Raw genomic sequence first — 17,888 nt, forward strand, 5'->3', positions numbered from 1 at the left:
CTCCGGGGGATGGGGTCACTAGGGACGCCTCGGTGTGGGGCCGTGAGCGTGAAAGTTCATTAGAGCCCCCACCTGGGTGTGGCTGAAACTTTGGGGGCAGTGAGGAGGCGTCTTCCTTCTCGGGAGGCTGCGTCTCCAGGGCGAGCTCATCTGCGGACAGGAGCAGGGGCCTCCTCTGAGGGCAGCAGGCCAGCAGCCGCTCTTTGGATAGCAGAAACAGCACAGCCATGGGCACCGGGAGCTGGGGGGGGGGGGGTGGTTGGGCAGAGGGTCAGGAGAGCCCTGTTCCCATCAGGCTCTCCCCTTCCCGTGCCTCACCTGCACACACCACCACGGGGTCGACCGGCACGGGTCCGCACAGTCCTGAGAGAAGACGGTGCTTTTCTAAGGGTGTCCACCTAAAGGCCATCCCCAGCGAATGCTGCCAGGTGTATTGACTGTCCAACCTTAACCACATCCGTTTTTCTGAAGACAGCTCCTTGTCACATGCAAATCTTGGACTCACACCAGGTCTCCCCGCTGGTACAGGAGAGATGTCAGAGATAAAGTTGTTTCTAAGGTCCTTATTCTGAACGGTGCCGAAGCGGGACCCCCCCCCCCGCCACACTCCTTCATGCTGGGAGATCACATGCCACCTCACGAAGAAGGTCTGCTTTGGTTCGTTATCCCCATTTTCCAGATGGGGCGACCTGAGGCTCAAAACTGTCACTTAGTCATCACCCGTTACAACTGGAAGAGACCAGATCGGTAAGCGAGAGACCAGAGAGTGTTAGTGCCTGGTCACTGGCTGACGGGGGAGGGAAGGGCGGAGCTGGACTGGAGCCCGGGGCACCCTGATTCTGTCTGGTCAGACCCCACCTCAGGGCTTGTGTGGGTGATGTTATACCCGAGGAGGTAGAGGGCCTGTCCCCAGAGGCTTGCTGTCTAAACAGGAAAACCGGGACACGGACTCCTTTGCTGGAAAGATGCACGGTCCGGGCAACACCCGCACCCACGAGCCCGGTGTTGTGTGCGTTGCTATTTTATATCAAGCCACTTGGGTTTAGCGAACTCCTCAGGGCGATGAGAAATAGCTCCTGCCCCTGCGGTTGCCTGGAGAAGCCTCCACCGCCTCCCTCAGGTGCCCTGCCTGCGTCTCACCGCCCTCACTGCCAGGAAGCTCCCCATCAAGTCTGCCCTCTGCCCTCCCTGCTGCAACATAAATCGAGTTCCTTTTGCTTAGGACAGAGAGGAAGCCCAGGGAGCTGTGCAAGTTGCCCAGAGCCCGCCAGGCATCTCCGCGCTGACAGAGATGGGAGGCAGCTGGGCTGGTGCTGCTCTGAGGCGGTCTCTCCCTCCCTGGAGGCAGGCTGGTGCCCCGGGGTGGGGGTGGCATTTTCCCAGGGCTCCCGCCCCCCGAGGGCACCTTGGGAGCCTCCCTCCACTCAAAGATAACAAGTCACACGCCCCGCAAATCAGGCCTCAGTGGGAGGAGACAACCCCTGCCCTCGGGAGTCCCAGGTCTGACGGGGGAGAGTCAAACCCTCCCTCCAGTCTGATGGGGGAAACAGGAAACCCACACACAGAGGCCTGCGGTGGCAGAATGCCTGGGTGAAGGCCGAGGGGAAACAGCTGTGAAAGAGTCCGGTCACTCCAGCGGGGCTTTCCAGGGAGGTGGGCGGTGGGAAGGGCTTCACAGAGGATTGGCTGGGGTTGCCTGGTAAGAACACAGCCTGTCTTGATAAGAAGCCCATTCAGAGAAGGCAAAGGCTCCACCTGGAGAGTCCAAGAGTTCTGGGGAGGCTGCGTGTGTGTGTGTGTGTGTGTGTGTGCGTGCACCCACAAGCATGCACAGCCCCATTCTCTTCTGTGGTGGACTGTTTATCTTCAGAAACAAACCAACAAAAAAGTCCGGACATCCTGCCACAAACAAAGTGCCTCCAGGCTGCACCTCGTGCGGCGAGAGAAAACAGGGCTCGGGCTGACACTGGACCTTCCGGCTTCCTGGTCCTGGCGTCTCAGCTTTGACATGGTACTGATGGTGACGCTTCCCCTTACAGGTGCCCCCCTGGAGGGCACAGGCCCGAAGCTGGGTTGTTTCCAAAGCAGTGACAGGCATGGGCAGAAAACGGAAAGGGCGAGAGAGGGGCGTGTGTTTTTCAGAGCCCCCGGTGAAGATTCTGGTACAAGGAAAGGAAAGTTACGAAGAAAGGAAAAACGAGCACTTGCTATGGGGCAGGAGGAAGGAGGCTGGTGCTGGCAGTCGGGGTGACAGCCTGGCCAGCGTCTTGCTAGCCACTCATCGGGCCCTTGTGCCAGGGAGGGCATGACGCCCCCTGCTGTGCTGCTCAGGGGGACTGGATGATCTCGAAGACCCCTTTCAGTGCTACGTGCACGGCATCGCAGCTGGGCAGCCACTGCAGAGCGGTGACAAGTGGGCCCAGAGCAAACCGAGGCCCTTTGTCACGACGGGCCATACATTGCCTCCATCCCGCAGCTAGGCCAATGGCCGCCTGGAATATTCCACACCCGCAGCCCAGGCTGGGCCGAGCCAGGGGGCCAGGGATGCTCCCGCTGTACCTCGCGGTACTTCCCAAGCTGGAGAGAGGGTAGGGGCGTCTCCCCACCTGTCCCTCTGGCCCCAGCCTGGGCTACTGGCAGGGGATCTGTCTTGGGTTAAAGACCACCAGAGGCTTCCGGCCAGGGACAGAGTCTGTGCTGACAGGGAGGATGAGAGCCGGGGTGCAGAGGGGCCTCAGTACCTGACCCAGTACAGGCAGGTGGTCTCTCTACTCTGCTCCCACCATGGCAGCCATGGTGTGGTCATTTTGTTCATCCCCTGACCCCCACGGGAGCCCACCTCACAGCAGAACACAGGGGAATCCCACCGGCGATGAGGGAGCCCGGGGAAGAGCCCCATACAGCCTGGGGTGCTCTGTCCCAGAGCCCCTTCATCTGGCCTTGGAGGGAGAGAGCTGGTTTCCCATGGAGCCTCGGATGGCTTGAAAGTTGACCCTGATTCCGTTGTGCTCAACCTGCTCATGGCTTTACCTCCCTGGAGAATCGCAATCATGGATTGTGACAACTGAGGACCTTCAAGATGATCTCCTGCGACCCCGTTTGTATTCAGATGCATCCCTGGTGGGGGGGGGGTTAGTCTTCCCGCCCCCTTGCCTTCCTGAGGGCACGCTTGAGCCCAGCACACTGCCCGGAATCATAAGAATCTACACTGGGAGCTGCACGTGTGACGGTCCACTTGTCCCCACCCGGCCCTGCCCCGGTGGCACTCACATTGATCAGGGCCATGATCCAGAAGGCATACGACACGCGGGTCCCTGCCCGGTCCTGCGGAGGCAGCCCGGAGAGCGAGTGGTTGGACCAACGCCACGCCTCGGTGTGGTGCTGGCCTAGGACCCTGGAGGCGTGGAACAGGTGGCTGCCAGAGGTGGCATTGGCTGTGCCGTTGGCAGGCAAGCAGTTGGCCTCAGACAGGAAGGGGTCGGCAATGAGGGGGCTCAGCAGGGCGCCAAAGCCCACAAAGAAATGGAGAACCTGGAGCAGGGAGGAGAAGTGGTGTGGGTGGGGGAATGGCTCAGGCTTCATACCCTCCCCCCCCACTTTGTGTTCCATCTGGGGAGTGCCTGCCTGGCCCCAGAGTGGGGAGCGATGGGGACACAGGAGAGATGAGGACAGAAGTTCCTCTCAGTCACCTTCTTGGCCGGGGATAACTGGGTGACAGTGGCCAATTCCCTCCCTCCCGCTTCCTTCTTTCCCAGATCTGAACTCCAGCTGGGGGCTGTTCCCATGATAACACCTACCAGCTAACACCCCAAAGGGAAGGGAGCTTGATAAAGGGAAGGGCTGGATAGGAAGAGAAATACAGAGACGGGCAAGGAGCTGAGAGAACAGCAAGCCCTCCCATCACGGCACACTCCGATTCACAAAGAACCTCTTCTCTGGAGCACCTGGGTCCCTGGGACCACCCTGCACGCAGGGAGCATGACCCTACTTTAGAGCTGAGGAGGCCCGAGTCCAGAGATAGTGGCCCAGTGTGGCCCAGCGGGAGGTGGCCACATAAAACCAAGACCCCGGTGCTCTTTTCTCTTTTTGCATTACCACCTGGCCTCCGGTAGAAGACACCTCACCCCAGGGAGGGGGCTGGGAGAGGTGCACAGGTTCCCGGGAGCTCCCCGTGACCACCCAGCCCCGCGGCTGCGTGCGGGCTCACCTGGAGGAAGATGGCCGAGTCCTTCTGGTAGACCCTCACCAGCTGCATGTTGGCCACGGTGTCGATGCAGCCCATGGCTAGGCCCGCCAGCGCCATGACAGAGGCCAGCACCTTCACATCTCGACAGAAGGGGATGATGGCAAACACCAGGGAGATGGCCAGGGATGAGGTGAAGAGGGCCCATAACGACTGGGCCAGGCTACGGGAGCAGAGGGGTGAGGTCAGGGGAGGGGCCTGGGGCCTTCAAATAAAGAGCCCCCTCCTTGTCCCCCGCTCGCTGGGCAGCCTCAGGGGAAGCTTCTGGTAGAAGGGGGAGGGGGCTGCTGAAGAAGCTCTGTCACTTATTAGCTAGGGGTTCACAGGCGAGAAGTTTCTTGTGCCCCAGTCTTCTCGGGTAACAACCCCTACCTCATAGGGCGGCCGTAAGAACTCAAGAAACGGTGTGAAGCGGCACGTGATGGCACTTAGCAAAGTGCACCTGCTATGATTTTACTTAGAAGCGAGTTTCAACTTCAAATTGTTTGCGGATAGGGGCGCCTGCCGGGCTCAGCCAGTGGAGCGTACGACTCTTGATCTCGGGGTTGTGGATTTGAGCCCCACGTTGAGATTACTTAAAAATAAAACCTTTAGGGTGCTTGAGTGGCTCAGCCGGTTGAGCAACCGACTTCAGCTCGGCTCAGGATCTGAGTTTGAGCCCCACATCTGGCTCGCTGCTATCAGCGCGGGGCCTGCTTCGGATCCTCTGTCCGCCCCCACCCCGCCCCGCCCCGCCCCTGCCCCGCCTTCGCGCTCTCTGCCTCTCAGAAATAAACGTCTAAAGATAAATATTTTAAAAAGCTTATAAATAAATCAATGGCTTACTTAGAAAAGATTACATACAAAGATATTTCTGCTCCTCTCATGGATGTACAGGAGGAGCCTGCTTCGAGCGTCTCAGGGGTACTGTGCCCAACGCATGAAACTGGAGGCGGGACCCGGGGTGGGACCCGATTTCCAAAACATCCCCTCCCACCCCCCAGCGGGGCTGCAATGCGCTCTTCCCACACAGGAATGGCAAGACGGCCAGGCCCTTTGTAGGCGCCAAGCTAAGCCACCTGAACCAAAGCCCACAACCGAGGTCTTTGGGTAATTTGGTGCCTCCCCACCTTGGACAGAGATCTTGACTCTCCAAGTGTCTGGAAGGGAGGCCCGGTGGCTGTCCTCACTGAGAGGTGTCTGGGAGGTGACCTTCCCCCAGAGGAGCCCGCAGCAGGCAGGCTGAGGGCCTGTCCCCCCATGAGCAGACTCTGAGCAAGGAAGGATGCCGTGTATTTTCTGGAACCATGCTGAAAGGCTAATGTGAGTGAAGGAGGTTGGGCAGCAAGAAGGTTCTGGGGACGCCTGGCCAGCTCAGTTGGCAGAAGATACTACTCTTGATCTCAGGGTTGGGAGTTCAAGCCCCATGTTGGGCATGAAACCTACTTATAAAAAAAAAAAAAGGTTCTGGAAGACAGAGGCTATAAAGGAAATTTCTCAGATTATGAACAGCTGTTCTGGCAGCTGGACCTGGAGAGGTGGGCGGGAGGAGGGGTGTGTGGCCAGAAGACATATGTGAGTTTCCAGCACATTAAGGAAAAGAAGGGGGCCCCCAGGAGAGCCCTCGGGCTGCGTCCTTCACCAGAAGTGCTTGCCTCTGACCCCCGGGGCCCTCAGCTTCTCCTTCTGGCCCATCTTTGATTAAATCCTTTATCAGAAGGGCTCTGCTGATAGCATCAGTTATTTTCTCTTTTCTTGTTTCCGGGCTGATCTGCTGGGCAGATAACTGATCACGATCCCTGCCTGATCCCAACCCTGTGTGAGCAGGGAGAGGGGACTCCCTTCACCTCGGCCACTAGGAGGAGGACAGGGAGGGCTGTGCTGTGGGGAGGCCTGTTGAGGTCTCTCCCGGGTTCCCTCCACCATCCTGTTCCCTCTGGCATCCTCCCCCACCCTGCTCTGCAGGTCCCCGGTGCTGACAGCCTGGACTGCTCACTGAGGTTCATGCATTTCCGCCTCCTGCAACCTGGCCTCCGAATCTCCCTTTCCTCCCCGGTGCCCAGCACAGAGGCGATGCCCACTTCTCCACAGGTGATGAACACAGCAAGCTTCTCATTATAGCTCTCTCTCTCTCTCTCTCTCTCTCTCTCTTTCCCTTTCCTCTGCCTGCACAAGGATCTCAGGGTTGGGAGTTCAAGCCCCATGTTGGGCATGGAACCAGCCTCATCCTGGCTGGCCTCACTTCAGGGATGGCAAGAGGGTCCCCTGTCTCCCCTTCAGATATTCTCCCCATTGAGCTGGCACACGGGATGGCTTGCCCTTTCCACCACCTCACTCACCACTTTATGGTAACGCATGGAGGTCCCACGTCAAGGGCACACACTCTCTTAAAGAATGAACACATTATCATTATTGCCCTGAGAAACCTAGACGAACGTGGTTAATGATCAGCCCTGTAGCAAAGTCCCAGGATCGGGAAACTGAGAGGGAAGGAAGGCTGCGAGACAAGAAAATGACAACTAACGTGCTTACGGTGCCAGAGACATTTGGTGCACACGACAGTGCCCGCGGGTAGGCTTTGCAGTTGTGCCTCTTTGACCCCCCAGTAAACTGAGGCAGAGAAAGACTGCAAAAGCCGCTGACAGTCTGGACTCAAACCCAGATCATCTTGATAACCCCTATGCCATGCTGCTTTTCCATGGAGGAGAGAGAGAGAGAGAGACAGCGGCAGAGACAGAGACAGAGCTTGCGCGTGTGTGTAAAAGGGCTGGTGCTGGGCCACAGACTCAGCAGGGCTGGGGAGAGGGGCGGCCAGAAGAGAGCAGGGGCCAGAGTCAGCAGAGCCTCGTTTGGCAGGCTTAGAGGCAATGGGGGAACATGAGCCCCCAGGGGTCCCTCTGCTGGTGTCATGGCAGCTCCAAACCCTTCGTGTTATAACCGCTGGCCCCACTGCCGGCCTCCCAAGGCATCCGCTGCAGCCGTTAGTGCAGAGGCCCCCATGCCTGGCACCTTGCTCGGCCCTGAGAAGGTGCACTCTCCGGGGCTGCTGGATGTTGCTGGTCCAATGAGAAACGTGCTTGAGGAAGCTCGTCTTGTGACCCCACACAGGACGGCCTGGAGACTTGGGAGGCTGACGTGGGAGTTGTACGGGGTGACACTCAGACAGAGTCAGAGACAGAGACCGAGGGACAGAGGCAAGAGACGAAGACTCAAGTAGGGCCCGGATGCCAGTGGAGCAGCAGGAGGCTGGGGAGATGGGAGGGGGATGTGGAGGGCTGGGGTCATGGCGGGCTGCCCGTCTAGGCCTCTCCCCTCCCCTATTGTACCCTCTCACCTCGTCATTTCTGAGAAGGACACTTGATGCCCATGGCAGGGGTGGGGGGGGGGAGGGATTTTTGTTCCCAGGCCCAGCGACGGGCAGGAAAGGATAAGGAGAAAACAGAAAGGAGAGGCTGGAGGAACACTGGCCGGGGGAGGCCCCTTCCTGCATCTGCTACCAGCCCCTGAGCCATGATCTGAACCTGCCGCCTACCAGCCGGGGCTGCAGAGGGCTAAGCCCATACCGGGCCTGCGGTTCCTGGGCACTGGGAAATGGAGACGTGTCCCCAGTAAGCGGGAGCAGCCGTAGCACAAGAAAGCCTGTGTTTCAATCCCGGGCTGCCCGCCCTCCCCAGTCTCTCCAGCAGGGCTGTGCCTGGGCATTCCAAAACCCAGCCTGAACAAATTTCTTTAGATCGGAATATTGCTGCCAAGAGAAAAGAAGTCCCAGATACACCCCAGAGCCAGACTGAAATGTACTAATTGGCTTGGTCACTTAATGGTTTAGTCAAAGGCCCCTTCTAGGAATGTGGGTAATTTCAAAATTATGGAATAATAATGTCAAAACAGCTTTGGCAGCACGGATGTAGTGGGATTTGTAGTCAGACTGGTCCTCGTGTAGACAAATGTCAAATCGCTGTGTTGTACACTTGGAACCATATAATATGTATGTCAACTATACTTCAATAGAAAATTTTTAGGAAAGGGGGCACCTGGGTGGCTCAGTCGGTCGAGCGTCCGACTCCGGATCAGGTCGTGATCTCACGGCTCTTGAGTTCGAGCCCCGCATCGGGCTCCGTGCTGACAGCTCAGAGCCTGGAGCCTGCCTCGGATTCTGTGTCCCCCTCTCTCTCTCTGCCCCTCCCCTGCTTGTACTCTGTCTCTCTCCCCTTCAAAACTAAACATTTTTAAAAGATTTTTAAAAAAGGAAAAGAAAATTGAAAAAGAGACTGGTCCTAGACCTCCCTCTGTCACTTCCCAGCAGGCGGCCCTGGACGAGGCACTGACACATCGCTCCTTAGAGCCTCGGTTTTCTCTATTATAAAATGGGGCCAGTAAGCTCTGTCTCCTGAGGCTGCCGTGCGGAGTCAGTGTGATGCTACAGTCCTTGGCTCACTCGCTGGGATTTGGCCCTGGCCACTGGCAGTCCCCCTCCTCGGTGCTCATCCCCCTCCCTGCCAGCAGCCAGGCCCAGGGAAGTCCGCTCGGCAGAGATGGGTGCCAGCTCCTGGATTCTCTGTTCCCACTGCAGTGCCCTCTGGGGTGACCCTGGGAGGCTGGTGCGGGAACTGCTGGAGCGGCAGCAAGGACCTAAGAATCCTACCCCTCACTGTATAGATCGGGAGCCAGGCCCAGACAGGGGAAGAGAGTCAGGATCCAGTTTTTGGACTCCCATTCCAGGCTAAAGCCAGCATCGTGTTATTGATCTTCCCTCCCCTGATCTCGAACTCAGAGGTTAATTCAGGCCAGTTAAAGCGGGGGGGGGGGGGGGCAATCCCCCAAGGCCTGGGGAGATGTAGGAACAGCTTAGACCGTCGAGGGAACCTTTCCTCAGGAAGCCTGAGAAATGTCCAAGTTACTCATTGACGGCTCCAAGTGGCAGGTGAAACGGGGGAGAGAGAGCAGGTCCTCCCCCAGCCTGGCGGTGGCTCTGTGGGAGGTGCCCGCCCCACCAGTTTGCTGTGTGACCTTGAACACGCTGCTGACCCTGTCAGCCCAGGTGCTCTGCTTTACCCAGAGGGCACACGTGATCACCTTGACCTGGCGTTGCCAGGAGTGGCGGCTCTGGCCCTCCTGGTTCTGTGATAAGAGGAGGGGGGGCTGCCTGGCTCCAAACCAGAGGAAGGGCGTAAACAGTAAGATGCCAGCCAGCCCGTCCTGCCCTCCACGTCCCAGGGGTGGGTAAAAATGCTGCTGACGACCGCTCCATGCCACCTCCATGGGAGTGACTCCAGCATGGGCACTGACATTCTCACACTCTTGCCTCAGGGCGTCCCCCTGTCCACCCTGATAATCTTCCTGGAGGGACCAGGGAAGAGAAGTGCCCAGAACCCAGGAAGCGGCAGCGGCAGCCTGAGCCTCTCTCCAGCCCAAAAGGAGCCGGCAGCCTCCAAGAGAGGAGTCGGGGTCTGGAACAAGAAACCAGGAGTCAAGGCCACACCCTGGGAGCTAGGGCAGGCTGGAAAACAGTTTGAGCCGGCCAAGAGGGAAGGGGCAACTTTTGCCTTCTCGTGGCTCCCCTCTAACTGGCCGCTCCCATACTGACACCCCAGCTTGGTCAGGGCCCTGTGTTAAGGCTGGGGACACCCAGAGGGAGGAACAAGAAAGACTGCCTTTGGGGAGATCCCAGCCCAAGGCAGGGCTCAGGCCCTATTAGACTCAGGTGGGGGGGTACACCCTGTGTGTGACGACCTGCCTGGTGCGCTGGGGTGCTGGCCTTGCAAGGATGGTCTAGCGGCTCTGTCTGCCTGGAACCCCTCCCCTGCAGCTCTTTGCACGCATGGCTCTCTCCTGTCATTGACATGTCCGCTCCACTGTCCCCTCCTCAGAGGAGCTTTCCCTGACCACCTGGTGAAAGTAACCCCCCCCCCCCCAACACTATTTACTCTCCATCCTCGTCCTGCTTTGTTTCCTTCATTTCACTACAACGGTCCTCCAGAGCACAAGCTCCTTGAGAGCAGGGACCTTGTCTATCGTATTCTCCCCTAAACCGGGGTTTGGCTCGAAAGATGCTTGTTGGACAAGTGAATGAAGGGGTGGGATGAGTTTTGAGATTTTGTTTTCATTTAAAAAATTGAGATAGGGGCAGTGGAGCGTGCGACTCCCGATCTCGGGGTTGTGGGTTCGGGCCCCACGTTGGGTATAGAGATTACTTAAAAAAATAAAAATCTTAAAAAAAATGAGGTATAATTTACATACCATAAAACTCATCTGTTCAAAGTGTATAATTCAGTGGTTTTTAGTATGTTCAGAGCTGGGAACCCGTCACCAGAACCTAAATTTAGAGCATCCCCCCCTCACCCCTATACCCAGAGAGAAACCCTATACCCATCGGCAGCCACTCCCCATTCCTCTCCGCATCCTAGAAACCTACTGGCCTACCTTCTGTATCTATAGGTTTTCCCATTCCGGACTCTCATGCAAATGGAACCATACAGCCTGTGGTCTTTTGTACCTGGCTCCTTGCACTTAGCATGACGTTTTCGAAGTTCCTCTATGTTGTAGCATCTATCAGGACCTCATTCCTTTTTCTGGCTGAATACTACTCCACCGTACGGGTGAACCACATTTCATTTGTCCATCCATCCATCGATGAACATTTGGTTTGCTTCCACTTTTTGGCCATTATGAATAATGCTGCTTGGGGCGCCCGCGTGGCTCAGTCAAGTAAGCCTCTACCTTCAGCTCAAGTCATGATCTCGCAATTCGTGGGTTCAAGCCCCGTGACGGGCTCTGTGCTGACAGCTCAGAGCCTGGAGCCTGCTTCAGATTCTGAGTCTCCTTCTCTCTCTGCCCCTTCCCAGCTGGCACTCTATTTCTCTCAAAAATAAATAAAATCTTTTTAAAAACTGGATAATGCTGCTATAAACATTCCCGTACAAGGTTTTGTGTTGACAGGTCTTAATATACCTAAGAGTGGCATTGCTGGGTCTTATGGTAATTCCCACACTGAGATGAGTTTTTAAAGCAAGAACGGTGTCTGGGGCCAGACCCCAAGTAGGCTTTCAGCCCAGGTTTTCTGCGTGCTGAAAGGGAGACAAACTGCTGGAGGGAGAGGCAGAGGCTTTTTAGACGGGAGACCGACCAGGGGCCCAGCTCAGGGGAAGACACTGGCTTTTGTACTGTGTTCCAGAAACTTCAGGGGGCCAGCATCTTGGGGAAGCAGGGCTGATGGTGGCCTGGGAAACCTTGCAGGAAAGACTAGGTTTCATGCAATGGGCAGGAGGGAGTCAGAGCTGGGTCTTGGGCAGGGCAGGACTTGCAGGTATTTGGGTAAAATGATAGGTAGAGAAGGAGGCAGTGAATAGGGTAGAGGGGAAGAGCCCAAGCCTTCAATTAAGAGGGTGCATGCAGGGCAGAGGCCAAGGTGAGGCTGGGAGAAGGCTGGGGAAGGTCTGAAAGCCATTTATCTACCCTGATGCCTTTGAGATAAAGGGGTCTCCCAAACTGCCCAGGGTGGTTAGACAGGTCCCCAAGAAACCAAGAAAACAAAAACCCTAACCTTTTATCTAAATACCCCTTTCTCCTTCCTGTCTGACAAAGCACATACCTATACACCCTGCCAACCAGGTGGCTTTGGAGTTTTCTCTTCTCTGAATGGTTCCCTGCTCTCTATACGCAAGATATTTCTAAGGAAGGTCTAGTCCAGATTCTTCTGACTCTAATTGTACCCGTCTCCCTCTTGGCCTGCACATGGTAGCTTCCCTCAAGATCTGTCTGTGCTAGAAGCTGGGGGTGGGGCCGGGGGTGGGGGTGGGGGGGCGGTAACTGATCCTGAGCAGGGAGCTCCTGTGCTGTCCTGTCCGGTCCCGCTCTAACGCCCGAGGCTGTCCACACGCAGACCCTCCAATGCATGCCCCCACGGAGGCATCCAGAAACTCTTTTCAGCCCTGGTCCTCAGTCTGGGCCCAGCAGCAGGCAGGACTTGGGCTGTCCCGAGCCCCTCACCTCTCCCGTGTGTCTGTCTGTACCGGCTGGCTCTTGCCATTTGTTAAACCAACCCCCATCCCCCTCACAAGTACCAGCCTGGCCACACTGCACTCACGGGTAATCACTTAAGCTGAAAAGCACTTGGTGTGGGGGTGGGGGGTGGGGGGGGGTATTAGCATTTGAATTTGTGGTCAGGCCCCAAGCAATCAAGCTTTAGTGGCCGCTTTTAGGGCTACTGGCGGTTCTGTTTTGAGAAATGGGGGACTGTGATGAGTCGTCCAGACCTAGCTAGGTTGTCACTTTCCTTTATACACAGGCCACCCCTGTGACAAATCCTGCATTCCTCCCGAAGTCCACTTCGCTCCTAGCCAAAGGAAAGGGTTCTTTATGACATTTTGTTTGGGGGCTGGGAGGACTGAGGTCCAGGACTTAAATGTGAGCCTGAACTGATAGGACTCAGGCCCTCCACCTGACCCTTCAGATCCCTCCTTCCCAGAGGTGTCAGCTCAGGAATACTCAGCCCCATGCCTTTGCCTGGTGAGGACAGGGTATAACTTGTATCCTACACAGTTCGAGAGGACTACTCAGAAAGCAAGAGCCATTTCCCGGGTATCTGGTTCCAGAGACAAATGCCTGGGTTCAAAACCTGACTCAATAGCTGTATGATGCGACCTGGGGCAAGTTTCTTTTTTTTAAAATTTTTTAAAATGTTTATTTATTTATTTTGAGAGAGAGAGGAGGAGAGGAGGGGCAGAGAGAGAGGGAGACAGAATCCTAAGCAGGCTCCGCACAGTCAGCATGGAGCCCGATGCGGGGCTCAAGTCCATGAACCGGAGCGATCATGACCTGAGCCGAAATCCGGAGTGGGACGCTCAACCGACTGAGCCACCCAGGGGCCCTCGGGGCAAGTTTCTTAACCTCTCTGTGCCTCAGCTTCCTTAGGCACAAAATAGAAACAACAGTACTACTCTGTAGGGTTGTCGTGAAGTTTAAATGAGTTGCTACGAACGGTGAGGAGCTAAGAACAGTGCCTGGCATTGAGAAAGAGCTCTCCGAAGTTAGTTTTATTATTAGCATTATTTTTCTTCTCTGTGAGCCGGTTTCCTGCCCCACGACCCTTTCCACTGCCCGCTCAGAGCTCCTTGTTGAGTAAGGAGCCCCGAGGGAGGTGCACAGCAAGCAAGGAAGAGATGGCCCCTTTGGGTGTGTGTGTGTCTGTTTCTGTTGTTTTCACCGAACCTGGCCCGCCAACCTGCCCTTTCAAATTACTCCCATTCCCCTTCCTGTTCTTTGCGCTACACATGTTCCTAAAAAGTGCCAGGTAAGGGAGCTTTTGTAAGGCAAAACACGCTTTTAAAGGAAGGAGAGAAAACAGAAAAACACCCTGATAGATTTCTAATTAAACCTCTAGGCAGAATCAAGAAGCGTCCTGAGCTTTCTCTTAAGATTTGTGGAATCCCCCATGCCCCCATGCATCCAACCTTGCACAAAGCCCAAAGAAAAACCAGTGTCCACGAGACTTGCCTCTCAAGAGAATTCTTCCGTTTACAAAAGAATTTGATAACGGGGATAATCACTCCCTAATTGGGAATGTTTTGTCAGTTGGGCGTCCTAAAGTGGGATCTGTCTGTATGACGCCTGTGTTCTCTCCATCAGCTCAGGGATACCTCTAGGAGCGAGCCCAGGGTGAGAGCACCTGGCTGGGCATGCCCCCTACCCCCGTTTCTCTGGGATAGCCCAACCCGGGGTTTTGTTCCTGGGCCTTCCGCTTGCTTGAGTCCATGCAGCCCAGAAAACCACCCAGCCAGGAACCAGAACCAGGGAAATCTCCAGCAGCCTCCGGTTTGCAAGCCATCTATCCCCTGCTTTTGGGTCTGTTTTCCCAGCTGCTCTAGGCGAGCAATCCTGCTGCCTTTCCGGAGGGCTCCGCGGGGGCGGCCCCGTCCAACGTAAGCCCGGGGGAGAAGGAGGCTTTGCGATGGTATCCAAAGGGGGCATCTTTCGCGGCCATGGCAGGCCGAGTCCCGAGCAGAGGCCAAGGAAGAGTAACATGGCGTGGGAGAAGTGGAGGGGGACCCTGGCCCCAGAGTTGGAGGGTCAACTTACCCAAGCTGTGCGTGGGACAGCCCACCCCTCCCCTACGTGGCCCTAGTAATTTGGTGCTGAGCGTCTCCCAGGCAGAAGGGCTTGGCCTCCAGGGGCCGATGCAGGAACCCTGACTCCCTCTGAAGCAGGGACACACAGGACCCAGCAGCCCCGCAGCCCCGGGGGGGAAGGGACAGCGTGTGTCAGCTGAACCGGAGCTGATGGTCTGAGTGGAGCCCGCCCCAGGGCGCTCTGTCAAGCCGCAGCCAGCCCTGGCACCTGGCACGGCCCCTGAGGTGACACTCCCACTCTCCTTCCACCTCACTTCCAATTCCGCCCCCGGCAGCAGGGGCTACTGACAAACCTGAGACCCGCGGTGCGGGAGGGAGACGCCGTCCCACCGCCCCCGGTTCCATCACCCCTCGGCCCGTGGCGCGTGGGTGGGGGAGCGGGTGAGGGCCGGGTTTAACCCCCTGGCGGGGGTGAGCGAAGGCAAATAAATAATCCAGAAGTCACCTTCAGTCTCTGGAGAGACTTTTCCGGGGAGAGCCAGGGTGGGGGAGGGAGGCAGTCCAGCTAAGGCGGGGCGCGGCTGGCGGCGCTGGGAGAGGTGGTCGCCGCCCGCCAGAAGGCGAGGGCGCCCCGCGGCCCCAGCCCCGCGGGGGCAGGGACGCGGGCGGCGGGAAGGGAAGGGATGCAAGAGAAGGAGAGGAAGGAAGGGAAAGGAAGGGAAGGGAAGGGTCGGCGCGGCCGTGCGGAGGAGCGGCGGGGGCTGGGGGCTGGGGGCTGGGGGCTGCGGGGCTCCCGCGCGGGCCCGGCACTCACGTCCTCTTGAAGACGCCCCCGAGGGCGCTGCCCAGCAGGAGGCAGAGCTGCTGCGAGAAGAAGACCCAGGAGATCTGGGGCAGCGAGCTGTGCGTCTGGCAGCGCAGGTCCAGCAGCGTGGGCCCCAGGAAGGCGATGCACAGGCCGAAGCTGAAGAAGACGCTCCAGTAGGTGAGCGTGGGCTGCAGGTTGCGGCGGAGCAGCCCCGACACGCGGCCGTCGCAGCCCATGGCCCCGGCTGGCGGGCTCGGCGGCTGCTGGCTCCGCGCGCCGGTGCCCGAGTGCCGCGCCGCCCGCGGGAGGGCCGGCCGGGCAGGGGAGGCCGGCGGCCGGGAGGGAGGGGCGGGGAGGGGCGGCCCGGCGAGGGGCCCCGCCCTCGGGCCCGGGGAGCAGCGGGGGCGCCTCTGCGGTCGCCTGGCACCGCGTCGGGGCCCGCGCCCTCCTCGCGCGCGGCCGGGCGCCGGCCTCCCCCTGCTTCCCGAACGCACGCTCACCCTCCCCGGCTGCAGGAGACCGACCGCCTGCAGCGCTTCGCCCCCACCCCCTCTCCAGCTGTCCGTCCCACCCGCGTCCGTGCACAGCCCCGCGGGGGCGGAGGGGCCCGCGCGCCCATTGCAGAGCTGGGCAAACTGAGCCCGAGAGAAGTCCCGGACGCTCGGAGAGGCTGGAGAGCGGGACCTTCCAGCGCTTCGCCTAGGCTTGGGGAGCTACAATCCCCACCCCCACCCCGCACCCCCAACCTGGCCTGGGCTTTGCGGTGGAGGACCCCCCCCACCCCCCGAGCACAGCGCCCCCCTACACCTAGGTGCTTCACAGATGCACTTCAAGGGTCTGACAGCGCCCCCATCGGCCCCCAGAATAGAAGATAAAATCTCCTACATACATTTTTTTTTTTCCTTTGGGAGAGTATTCATGGCTTTCATTGGACCCTCGAGAGGATAAGCATTTTAGACAGAAAACCTTGGAACTATCCGATCTGCACCCTAAGCTCCGCCTGAGAGCTGGTCTTCCCCGGCCGCATCTCTGCGCGCTGGGCAGGTGCAGGAAGGAGGAAGATGAGGGTGTTCTCTCCAAACTCCACTTCTCGTCTTCTTCCTAGTGGGGGGCGGGGGTGGGCAGCGATCTGGAGGAATCCCAAGAGGAGTTGGGAAGTAATCCTCCAGGGGTAAAAAGGGTCCTGGGGGAGAATTCCTTTTTTTGCTGGAAAAAAACGGATGGGGGAGTGGGGTGAGAGGTGTCACCCTCCAGACCAGTAGTCCTTGGAGGCGCCTGCGGCTGGGCTGACACAGGCTGTCCCTCCCCCCAGGTGGCTATAGAACTGGCGAGTCCTGTGTGGTCCTGCTTCTGAGGGAGCCAGGGTTCCTGCACTGGCCCCCGGAGGCGGAGCAGTAAGGTCCAGAGTGTCACTTCTGCTGGTAGTGGCAGGAACCACGACATCATGCCCACTTGGCCCTCCAGGGGGACCAGAGCTGAAAGGGCTGAGGAGGTTGGGGGGGCGGGGAGGGAGTGCTCTCCTGACAACCTGGCATGAAGAGGGGGCAATCCACTTTTCTTGCAGGGCTGGCTTCATCTCACAGAGGCACCATCCCTCCTCTCCTCTGAACACATGGGAGCAGAGCCCCAGGGCCTCTCTGGCTCAGTGGGTTGGTAGGTAGTAAGAGTTATTTATTCAGTAGTGATAATGGAGGGTCTACACAGTATTTGTGGTTCAGTAAAAAGTTCTCCTCTAGGAAAAAAAAAAAATGAATCATAACCACAAGCATTTGGTTGGGTCCTCTCTGCCATTTTCACAGAATTCCAGAACCACAGAAGCTCCGAGTTGGAAAGAACAATCTCCAAATTGAGTCCCCCATCCTCTCCCCATAGTTGCTGCTAAATGCTCGTCAGTCCTGTTCTTGGCTGATACCTCTTACTGTTGAGGACCTTACCTATCATCTCCTGTGGGTCTGCTTCCAACGTGGGTCAGCTCCAGTTAGGAAGGGTTTCATGCCGAACTGAAATGCCCCTCCCGGTGACTCCCCACCGCCACCCACAGGACAAGTCTAATTGCTCTGCGCATGTTAGCCCTTCACACACACACCACCTCGCCCCAGCACTTGGCTTCTCCAGCCCAAACACCTAAAATTCTTTCATAATTTCTATAGATGGTACTCCCCAGATCTATCACCCTACTGGGGCAGCTCCTCTAGCCACAGTAGCCGTGACCCTGGTACAGTGTACCGTGAGGCAGCCCATAGTGTCTGGGGTGCTAGAGGCATTCTATAGCTTGATCTGGGTGGTGGTTACACAGCTATAAACATATGTAAATATTCATTCTTGTACAGACATACGCATGCTTGTGATTTGTGTCTTTTACTATAAGTTACAGTTGGACAAAATAGTGGGAAGTAAAAATAAGTAAACAAAAACAAAGTGAGGCACTTTACTGTGAATACCCAACCCCCTTAGAGTCGAGCCTTCCTTCCTTCCTTTATTTCGCCCTTTCTTTCTTTTTTTTAAAATTTTTTAAAGTTTATTATTTATTTCGAGGGAGAGAGAGAGAGAGCACACAGGGGAGAAGCAGATAGAGAGGAAGAGAGGGAATCCCAAGCAGGCTCTGTGCCAACTTGGGGCTCAGCATCATCCCACAAAATGCACTGTGAGATCATGACCTGAGCTGAAACCAAGAATCTGACACTTCACCGGCTGAGCCATCCGGGCGTCCCTCTCTTTCTTTCTTTCGGGCAGAGCCCTGGAGCTGGGACTAGCAGGCAGGGAAACAGGTGAAGCAACGGGGCTCTGTAATGGG

At 57.3% G+C, this 17,888-nt stretch overlaps 1 protein-coding gene and 1 long non-coding RNA gene across 5 annotated transcripts in view; one reads left to right on the forward strand and one right to left on the reverse strand.

Annotated features, from left to right (window-relative positions):
• The window catches only part of MFSD4A (major facilitator superfamily domain containing 4A), a 29,294-nt gene extending 13,657 nt beyond the window's left edge, over nucleotides 1–15,637 (reverse strand). For 3 of the 4 annotated variants that reach the window (XM_019433447.2, XM_019433438.2, XM_019433457.2), the window contains exons 1-4: nucleotides 15,101–15,636; nucleotides 4,208–4,406; nucleotides 3,271–3,531; nucleotides 73–241 (exon numbers count right to left, since the gene is read on the reverse strand). In XM_019433447.2, the coding sequence (XP_019288992.1) occupies nucleotides 73–241; nucleotides 3,271–3,531; nucleotides 4,208–4,406; nucleotides 15,101–15,330 (859 nt within the window). In that variant the 5' untranslated portion in view covers nucleotides 15,331–15,636. Of the gene's footprint in view, nucleotides 1–72; nucleotides 242–3,270; nucleotides 3,532–4,207; nucleotides 4,407–15,100 lie in introns of all 4 variants that reach the window. The other variant, XM_019433464.2, reaches the window with a different exon arrangement.
• LOC109257404 (uncharacterized) lies at nucleotides 15,173–17,512 on the forward strand. Its single transcript, XR_008424559.1, has 3 exons — nucleotides 15,173–15,271; nucleotides 16,006–16,161; nucleotides 16,407–17,512. It is a non-coding gene; the product is annotated as an uncharacterized LOC109257404 (long non-coding RNA).
• Nucleotides 17,513–17,888: the final 376 nt, after the last annotated feature.

Source organism: Panthera pardus, unplaced genomic scaffold (assembly GCF_024362965.1).
Source record: "Panthera pardus isolate Hobbes unplaced genomic scaffold, ASM2436296v1 HiC_scaffold_21, whole genome shotgun sequence".
NCBI classification, from domain to species: domain Eukaryota; kingdom Metazoa; phylum Chordata; class Mammalia; order Carnivora; family Felidae; genus Panthera; species Panthera pardus.